Genomic DNA, 10,674 nt, shown 5'->3' with positions numbered 1-10,674 from the left:
CACATATTTTGTGGCACAAACATTTGGAACTGTTTATTGACTTCAAACATATGATTGGCATACTGGAAATGTAACAAAAAGACAATTGCGTTTACCATGTTTACATTCCCGATATTTGAGAACAAACGTTCCCCACCGATGTACAAAGTCTTGTGTTAGATGCATATCAAATACCAAGTGTTGAAAGAACAACCTTTTTTGTTGTTGTATACAGTACATTAAAGTTGAATGGCAGCTGTACAATATTCCTTGTGACACATTCGGGCGCTGCAAGCTTACGCTGTACATAAAAATAAAGATCCAACAGGGCAGCTGCCAATCATGATGTCACGCTCCCTTTGTATGCTGCCCAATTGTGCCCAAAGTTTGCTGGGATAAGAGCCAGCTCACCTGCGACCTTGACGCTTTAGAAATCGGATGGCTGGATCGACCGATAATTGCAATTTGTGTGAAATGGTCAGCGCATCCAGTCCTCCACAATTCATTTTGGAGCTGTGCTATTTAAGGCCTATTCTGCAAGAATACTAAACATCTAAAATCAATTCTGTTCACACTTTATACACCATCAAACCAAAATAGATTTCAAGACTTTCTCATCACCTGGATTAAAATAAATAACCTCATAGATATTGAATAAACTGTATACATGGTACCATCAAATGGGCGTGGTGAATTTTAATCAGTTACATAAATGATCTGAATAAACGTTTCCCTTTTTTTTTTTAAATTCAAATGTGTCTTCTTAAAGTCAACTGGGGTTGTGAATGAAACTGCACCAGAAATGGAATTGACAGTGAGCGTGTTCGTCCCCCTCACGCCACTAGAGGTCACCCTGGCTCCACAAATAAGCATAAAGATAACCTGACAAAAGCATTACAGTAGAAAGTTCACAGAAGGCTGTGTCCGAGAAAATCGACATCTTTGTGTGTGTGAGAGAGCTGCAAAGGTACACCAACAGAATAGCATCATCATTAGCACAATGACGTCAAGACAACCGTATGTACTCGTCATCGCCATTGTTTTCAAAAGCACAACAATCACATTGAACACAACTGCGGTTCACCAACTGTGGCGCCATACAGACGATTTGTAAAAGTCATTTTCAGACTGGCTCAAGATGAGGAGAACAAAAATAAAAAGATTTGTCGGACACCTCTGAAGAATGTTTTCGATCCCACTTAGCACAATCTATCTAGGAAAGCAAAACAAGAAAGGGAATGAAAAAAAACCATGGCGGTCAAAAGTTAGCTTTTGTTGACAAATTACAGATGCCAAGTTCCATTTGGTTACAAAGGCAAAAACACTCGAGTCCATCCGCACGTTACTGATCTAGCAAAGGACAAAGAGAAAATGACAAGAATCAACAACTCCGTGAGAACCGTGTGACAAAGCTTTTTCCTTTTCCCCTTGCCTCAATTGCACTTTTAATATTCCAGCCCTCAACGAAAGACGTTCTGTTCTGTTTCAAGCCCTTTGCATGTTTCCTTCACGGTCGAGTTCTTCGAGACTGGATAGACGTCTCTGGTTTGTGGATCCGACCTAACCCCGCCCTCCTTGCATGCACACGGACACGACGAGCACACAAACATGGAAACCGGCGCAAATGAGCGCTCAGGCGTGAGTGCCTAAGACAAACTCCCAAAAGAACCCCGTGGACGCTTCTTGGTTTTCATTCCATCTTCAAGCCGCTCGCCCCTCCCCTACGTGGACTCTCTGGGAATCCTCCTGTGGAAGACCACAGACGGCCTCTGCTGGAACTGCAGCTTCCGGCGCTTCTTCCGGTCCCAGCGGCACAGCAGGATCATCTTAAAGGTGGTCCGGAAGGTCTTGTTGCACAGCGCGTAGCACATGGGGTTGACGGTGCTGTTGACATAGCAGAGCCAGTAGCCCACCGCCCACAGCGTGTTAGGAATGGACGCTTTGCTGAAGGCGTTGATCAGGACCATGATGTTGTACGGCGTCCACGTGATGATGAAGGCAAAGAGAATGGCGCTGAGCGTCTGAGCGGCCTTCTTCTCCTTCACTATGGACATTCGCTTTCTCTTGGAGATCTGAGTCCGAGCTCGGGCCGCAAAGCGCTTGGCCATTGCCGCCTCTTTGATGGACATGGGAACGGATTTGGTGCCGGTGGTGCGGGAGTCGGGGGCCGCTGCCGCCGCGTCGTCCGGGCAACCCGAGTCGGAGGCGGCCCGCTCGGTCGGTGCCGACGCGTTGCTGCGTGAACAGAAGCGTTGGTGGTAGCTCGCTTCGGAGCGATCGGTTCTGTCGGGACTGCCGGCCGCACCGGCAGCAAGGCCGCGTCTGTTGAACTCCGCCCCCCTTAGCGGGTCCTGTTCCGAGGCTTCCTCCAAGTCCTCGCAGGAGGTGAGCTGGGAGTTCACAGCCGCTTTTATGCCGGGCAGGCTGAGGACGATGGAGAAAATGGTGTGGCCGTCTCTCCCGCCGCAGTCTTCGTCATCCGACGAGCCCGACTGGTCCAGCGAGACAGCGTTGTCATTGTTGTTCCAGCTGTCTGTGCTGCTCTGGTCCGGGTCCCTCTCCCCTTGCCGGATGCTGCCGGGTCTCCAGGATCGGACCCCGGGCCAGCAGTGCAGGCGGCTAACCAACTCCCGGCAGGCGTTCTTCCTTTGCGACAACCTTGTCAGCTCGTAGCTGTTGCAACTTCTGGAGCTCCCGGTTTGACGCACAAAACGGGCTCTGTCCACCGTGGCGTTGCCATTTCTTGCCGCTATCCCGCTGCCGCCTCCGCCGCGGGCCCCCGAACCCTGCAGCCCGGCTAACTCTTTGGAGCGGTTCTCCGTCTCCTTGTAAATCCGCCAGTAGAGCACACTCATGATGGTCACGGGCAGGTAGAAAGCCGCCATGGCCGTACAGAAGGTGATGATGGGCTGCTGGAGGAACTGAATGTAGCACTTATTGGGAGGCACCGTCCTTTGACCCTCAAAGTACTGCCACAGAAGGATGGCCGGGGCCCACAAAACCAGAGAAACGAACCAGGCCAAGCCGATCATGACCCCGGCCCGCTTTGTTGTCCGTTTGGCCCGGTAAGTCAGAGGCCTGGTCACTGAAAAGTAGCGGTCGAAGCTGATGACCAGCAGGTTCATAACTGAAGCGTTGCTGGCCACGTAGTCAATAGCCAACCACAGGTCACAAGCCCAGTTCCCCAGAGCCCAGTAATCCATCACGAGATAGGCCGTGTAGAGGTTCATGGAGATGACCCCGATGATAAGGTCAGCCACCGCCAAGCTCAGCAGGAAGTAGTTATTGACCGTCTTCAGTTGGCGGTTGACCTTGAAGGACACCACCACCAGGATGTTTCCAATGACGGTGACCAGCGAGAGCATTCCAGTCAGCAGGACGATGAGGACCACCTGCCACACCGTGTGCCCGCCCAGGGGATCCAGGGCCAATGTCCCGTTGCCATCTTGTGATTGACTGGAGTTTAACACGGCAGAGGAATTGCCACCTGGGGTGGTGACGTGAAACACCAACCAGGGTCCCGTTCCCGCTTGATGGAAGGAGTTGGACTGCTGGGACAAACCGGCTGCGGGGAAGGTGTCGGGAATCAGGAAGAGACCGGAAGAGTCTGTGCTGTTGGAGGTCATTGTGTCCTGGCATGTTCTGATAAACAAAAACACAGATGTAAGAAACATCTTATACAAAGAACATGATTACATCTTAACACGGTTTATTTCATCATCCATATGAAATAAAGAGTGAAACAGAGCTTTTATTCTTTAAAATTAATTTGATTTATTAGCATTATGAGCCATTATAACATTATGCGCAGTTGGAGCATTAACACCGACACAAGATAGGGAAATAATAAAACAATGTCTTGCACTATAAAGTAAAATAAAATACTTCAATAAATGTCTAAAGATAAACATTTTTAAAGATTACAATTAAATGCATTTACCTTAGAAGTTAAATACAATTTAATCGTACTCGGGCAGTGAGTCTTTTGCATACCACTAGAGGGAGCCTGCATACCAGTGGTGGTACCCTAGTTATACTTTAAGAATCACTGAGCTTCTTCTATCTGTCCATCTATCCGACCGTCTGCCCGCCCCTCCATTTTGCCAAAGTATAGCTCAGCTTGTGTCTACGTCGATTCACTTAAGAAGAGTCGATATGAATCTTATCCGTCCGTGTTTGTTTGATTCTGAGACAGAGGCGTGCTATGCGGGCACTAAAAGGCACCCAATGAAAGCCTTGACTACTAATGGCTCACAAGTGGCGTTTGCAATTTAGTTGTAGGGTCACTTAAGGAAGCCCGAGCCAAACAAGCAAAACAAGATCTTGCTTTTTCTGTCAAAGCCATTTCTGAATAATTGGATGATAGATAAGGAGAGTCGTCTTGTAATTACTTTTTGCATTCAAAAGCAAAACATTTGATGGCAGTTTTGTTTGGTGTTTATCGCATGAGCTGCCCAGCAGGTGTACTGAGAGCTGATCTCACGTCGCTTTGTTCAAGCAAAGCAAACATGCATCCTTATTCATCACATATTAGTCGGAAACCTGAAAATGTTTATCAATTGTGAATAATATGACAGGCAGCCTTGGTGACAAAGACGAGACGGAATCCAGCCATGCAAGCTCTATACACAAAAACAAATTATACCCAAAAAAAACCGCACATCACAATAGCACTATCAGTCACATATACCAGTTGTGCGCGCACACACACATGCACGCACGCACGCGCGCACACACACACACACGCACACGCGCGCACACACACACGCACGCACGCACGCACACACACACACACACACACACACACACACGCACACGCACACACACACACACACACACACACACACACACACACACACACACACACACACACACACACACACACAGGGCATATTACCCCACTGGGAAAAGGCATTTGGAGCTCAGAGCGCTCCCACCGAGCAGGTAAAGAACCCAAATAGCCCAAAGAAGAAGCTTTCAGGGTGGTGCTGACTTCTTGTTTAGAGCTCCCTTAGACTCACATATTTATTATATAGCGAGACTAAAAGGCATCAAGAAACTAATTTGAAAAGGACTCAAAAGAAAGCATGAAACAAAGCACATTCCAGTCTGCCTGTTTGACACTAACGCGCACTTAACGTGCATGTTAACCATGTTTTTAATTGGATTGTGTCGGTGTGAAGATGGGAGCTTTGCCGACTTGCTACCCTGAGCTGCCTCTTGGAGGAAGTCTGGCGGACGCAGAAGATGTGGGAAAAGAAGACAAATAGGAAACAGGTTCCCATCTGGAGGTAAAATCACAAGAGGGATTGCTTGCCGTTAGAGAAACATTAAACGACGTATCTCTTTATGTTTTTACGTTCTCACGGTTTAATTCGGAGGCGATGCTAAGAAAATGACGACTAGCAACTGTTTGTCACATTTTAAGATTCAGCAATCCGACTGCGGTAATTGCACAAAGTCCTGCTGTGGATTATTTCGATTTGGAGAACAAGACGGACTTGTTGTTGGTTATTTTCAAGTCATCTGAGTTTGGAATTGTGACTTACGTAAGGGAGGATTTGGAGAACGTGGCAAAATATTTCTTGCAGAAATGTCTGAATACTTTGAATTAGCAGAGATGAGATGGAGATGGGAAAGGAGGATGTAAGGGAAATATCTCTTCATTCGATCATTCTGTAATTTAAAATATGGATTTTGGAGGCAATGCGGACCTTGTTAAAAAGTAGAAAAATATTCCTAAAATGTTCTGAAAGGGCTGTGGAAACTTTTCTGTCAAATGTCTTATTCATTTGACACTTTTGATAGCGCTACTTTTATTCGTGCTTCATTTGCAAACGAGACATTTATGTATCATCTTACCATTTATTTCGGTGCGAGAATTAACAATGATTCATCACTGTCTCAATGTTTGATTTTCTGATGGACAAACACATCTGCTGACTAATGTAATGTCTTTGTGAGCAATCTTTTTTTTCCCTACAAACACACACACACACACATCCTTCGTATAGTGTAAATATCCCCAGAGACTGTCACGCCCGTGCCACTTCGCTCAGCCACACCCCTTTCGTTACCGTAATGTTTGTCACCTGCTTCCTCTTGTTACCCTGTGTATTTAAGCCCTGCCCGTGTGTTTCTCCATGTCGGTGTCTACTGTTGTGTCCATTGCTGTTCGTGCCCAGTGTTCCTGTTCGTGTCATCTGGTTTTCCCTCGGTCTGTCTGAAGGCTCACGGTCAGAATTTTAATCTTGTCCAAGGGGACTTCATGTCGGTCAGTCTGTCTGTTTTGCTGGCCGTGAGCCTTCCTCCCGTCTGTGTCGTTCGTTCCCCACCTGCCTCCCTTCCAACTCCTTTTCCCTGCAATAAATCCTGGTTCAAGCTGCATTTGGTCGCCCTGGCTCAACTCATTCCTGACAGAAGACACCGACCATCACAGCGACCAGCGCTTGGACCAACCCTTTGCCGGCTCCCGCAACTGCTGCATGGTCGCCAAGGAGATGAGTTCAAGCGACGCAAGATGCACGGTTGCCCCCCCCCCCCCCCCCCCAAAACAGATCCGACGGCGCGGATCCAGCGGCCGCCACTTGTTCCGGCGGCGCGGATCCAGCGGCTGTCACCGTCGGCCTTCAACGGCGCATGCCACGCGGCCGCCCCCCGATCGAGTCCCGACGGCGCGGATGCTGCGGCCGCCACCAGTTCCGGCGGCGTGGATCCAGCGGCCGTCACCCAGTCGGCCTTCGGCGGTGTGTGACGTGCGGCCACCTCCCCATTTCCTCCCGGCCCATGTTGGACAGTCTTGGATTTTTTTTTTCTTTTTTGGGACGTCGGGAGCCGTCCCTTGTGGGGGGGGTACTGTCACGCCCGTGCCACTTCGCTCAGCCACACCCCTTTCGTTACCGTAATGTTTGTCACCTGCTTCCTCTTGTTACCCTGTGTATTTAAGCCCTGCCCGTGTGTTTCTCCATGTCGGTGTCTACTGTTGTGTCCATTGCTGTTCGTGCCCAGTGTTCCTGTTCGTGTCATCTGGTTTTCCCTCGGTCTGTCTGAAGGCTCACGGTCAGAATTTTAATCTTGTCCAAGGGGACTTCATGTCGGTCAGTCTGTCTGTTTTGCTGGCCGTGAGCCTTCCTCCCGTCTGTGTCGTTCGTTCCCCACCTGCCTCCCTTCCAACTCCTTTTCCCTGCAATAAATCCTGGTTCAAGCTGCATTTGGTCGCCCTGGCTCAACTCATTCCTGACAGAGCCAAGCCAATGCACGGCCATGCTGTTCAAACAAGACTCCAAGTCCACGCTTGACCATGGTAAGCCGGACATTCAGGTACACGAGGCAAAATCGATACTCATTTAATGGTGATGCAACACCAGCGCCTTTGCTGACATTTGTCGGACCGATCCGAGCGAGCGAGGTCACCGAGTGGGCGTTTGGCTGCAGGTTTCTATTTTCAGCATCGCTAATCTATCAACAGTGATGAAGTCATATGATGCCAAGTTCTTTTTTTTTTTAAAGGGAAAAAATGCTCTTAAAGACTTCATACTTTTGCTGCTGGCTTGAAAATATCCACTTAAATGGCCGAAGACTCGTTAATAAATCTCAAAAGTTCATTCTAAAGTGGTACGCGTTACATAAGCTAATTCAGAGTTAACCGTACGGAACTGCCGCCATACAGGATGCAAATTATGGCCGAGTGAGCGCAGAACAGGAAGTGCGCTTTAATTCATCATTTGTTGACAAGACACCCATTTGTGTATGCTCACACCATGGCAACCTCGTACAGCGATTCCAAACCACTTTCCTGTGACAGATCTTCAGGTGGACCGGGGAAATTAGCCTCTTTCACTTCATTGGGCTAAAAAGGATTTATTCACTGCATCCTTGCTAATCTAGCTATGCTAGCAACGTATAGCGATAAGGTCGTGGAGGCCAGCGTGAGTCATTGGCAGTCCCAGAAAGGAAGACTGAACTTGTCATGCTTTTTTGGGGGGGAGGTGTGTGTGTGTGTGTGGGGGGGGGGGGGGGGGTCTCAGATTGCCCAAAGGTTTTCAAAGCACCGCAAAATAGTTGCGAAAAGTTTCTAAACACTGAAATGCGACAAGGCTTATAGGTTGACAATGCTGAGTAGCCGTTTCCTTCGATGCTAGCCTGGGTACTGTCCCAGTTGTCATGGCAACAAATTTGGCATTTGCATTAAATTGAGCCACCCATCCCGCAAAAAAAAAAAAGGGATTCGAAGCAAGTTGTGATGTTTAATGTGGTGTCATTTGTTATCCTGTGAAATGCACTTCAAGTATAAATTTAAGTACCGTATTTTCCGCACTATAAGGCGCACCGGATTATAAGGCGCACCGTCATGAATGGCCCATTTTAAAACTTTGTCCATATATAAGGCGCACCGGATTATAAGGCGCACCTTCAACGAATGGCCCATTTTAAAACTTTGTCCATATCTAAGATATATACATTTGGCCCGCGGGCCGAACTTTGAACACGCCTGCTGTAGTAGCTCAATATTGGTCCATATATAAGGCGCACCTGATAATAAGGCGCACCTTCAACTAATGGCCCATTTTAAAACTTTGTCCATATCTAAGATATATACATTTGGCCCGCGGGCCGGACTTTGAACACGCCTGCTGTAGTGGCTCAATATTGGTCCATATATAAGGCGCACCTGATTATAAGGCACACTGTCGGCTTTTGAGAAAATTTGAGGATTTTAGGTGCGCCTTATAGTGCGGAAAATACGGTATGTGAATTCATATTTATTTGATTAAACAGAAGAAAATCATCAAAAATCTCCTTGGAAGAAAATGCTTGGCCCAGCAACGCATCACTACGCTATGTAAATGAAAGGGAAATTAAATGTAAATATGTAAGTCCATGTACTATATTTGAGCGCAATAAGAGATCCATCTAACGATTTATCAGCAACATAAGCAGCGAGAAATGAGCGTTAAATGTGCGCTTGAGCATCACAGCTCCACTAATGAGATGAATATTTCAAAGATAAATTGATTCACTTTCACCGTAGCGTGACCGCGTGGCTGATTGGCCTCCATGCAGACGCGTCGAGCGCTAATGCAAGATTATACAAAGGATGGGAGCGTCTTCAACTTCTACATCAAGCTCCTTTTTGAGCACTTTGAAATCAACCTCAGGAGGATAGTAAATATAGAGGAGGTGAAAGCTTGTTGCTGCAAACTCACCATCTGTGACATCCAGCAGGGCATCGGAACCGCTCGACCGAGACATTTGCGGCCTCATAAATGTCTCGAAACGTCGCTTTATTGTCAAGACTGCCGAGGAAGGATTGCTGAGTGTAAATACCAGAGGCCAACTTACGTTTTTGACCAATCTCATTGCAGCGACACATGCACCGACAAGCTTTGGTGAAACAAACAAGTGGATTGTTGATTTATTCTGTAAAGTACAAACAATTATCGTATCTGACTAAAAACTGAAAGATGTTTGTCGTTGAGGTTGTCTGTCAAACTGACACATGAAACACAAGAGAATTCAACATTTGTTATTTAAAGTTTCAACTAAATGGTTTTTTTTTTCTAAAGGAAAGGTGCGAGCTTAATGCTATCACAAGATGTGAAAAGCTATAGCGGTAGCGTTGGAAGTTAGCATGTGGCTTCTCTCTTCCAGTAGACCTCAACGCTGCCCCGAAAAATTCAATCTTGACAAAGTGGTAACATCGCATGGCAAAACTAAGTTTACACAGGACTCCGTCTCTCGAGAGATTGCAATAAAGCCTTCGCACACAGAGACAAGGGCTTGCGCAACAGCGCAAGGCCACGTGTCAGTTACTCGCCGCTGACAAGAAGCAGCCAACACGGAAGAAGATGGATTTGCTGCGGCTGAGCGCAGATAATCCGAGTTGGCTCTTGAAGGTGACACATTTTCATTGAGAAAGATTTAAGTGAGGACGTTGGAAGGCGAAGCTTCTGCTGCTCAGCAACGGCTACAAACCAAGAGCTACGCTGACATACCGGTCTGCTAACCCGAACTTCGCAAGTGGGCTGATTACAAGCCCGGAGGGGAAACCATCTGCTTGCTCCATCCCTCGAGCTGTCTCAACGCGGGAACGATTAAATCGTCGGCCTGCGCAAAGCTTATCGGTTGCTTTCATCTTTGACTAAATCCCGCTTGTAACTATTATAACATTTGCGGCTTGAGAGGATTTTCCTTCTCAGACCTGCAACGTCCGTGTGAAAATAAAAGCTGAGAGGTTCCGTCTGTGCGCCAAATCCCCGTGGCCCGCCTGATTGGTTACAGCCATCTCGTCTGTTTCATTTTCAATTGCAGATTGTGTCAGTCCTGATTGAGCAATTTGACTCTTAATTAGAATAAATCCGCTATAAGGCAGTTACTTCCGGAAAGGCTTCCCGGAAGGTTTTGAGCGTGGCTTGATTGAAAGTTTGGCCCATTTCCCCAGAAGTGAATTTGTGTTTTTGGGCGAGAAGGCTTGGCTCTCCATCTTATCCCAAAGGTGTTCTATCAAGTTGAGGTCAGGACTGCACAGGCCAGTCATCCACGTCAAAGTCTCTCATCCGTGCCTTTATGTGCACTGCTGCACCTTCACGCTGCAAGAGGGAGGGGTCAAGACCAAAAATTTCTCACAACGCTAAAGCATTCATTCTCTGTTTCGTGAATTGATGCATTCTAAATAAAATTGACTAAGTGTTCCCG

General features: G+C 47.4%; 1 protein-coding gene across 1 annotated transcript in view; it reads right to left on the bottom strand.

The window, feature by feature from the left end:
* Nucleotides 1–6: 6 nt before the first annotated feature.
* The window catches only part of chrm3a (cholinergic receptor, muscarinic 3a), a 48,740-nt gene continuing 38,072 nt past the window's right edge, over nt 7–10,674 (bottom strand). The window contains exon 6 of the mRNA XM_049736327.1: nt 7–3,621. Coding sequence (XP_049592284.1) covers nt 1,701–3,605 — 1,905 coding nt within the window. The 5' untranslated portion in view covers nt 3,606–3,621 and the 3' untranslated portion in view covers nt 7–1,700. The remainder of the gene's footprint in view (nt 3,622–10,674) is intronic.

Source organism: Syngnathus scovelli, chromosome 12 (assembly GCF_024217435.2).
Source record: "Syngnathus scovelli strain Florida chromosome 12, RoL_Ssco_1.2, whole genome shotgun sequence".
NCBI classification, from domain to species: domain Eukaryota; kingdom Metazoa; phylum Chordata; class Actinopteri; order Syngnathiformes; family Syngnathidae; genus Syngnathus; species Syngnathus scovelli.
Note: the sequence above shows the minus strand (reverse complement) of the source record. Positions and strands in the feature narration are given on the sequence as shown.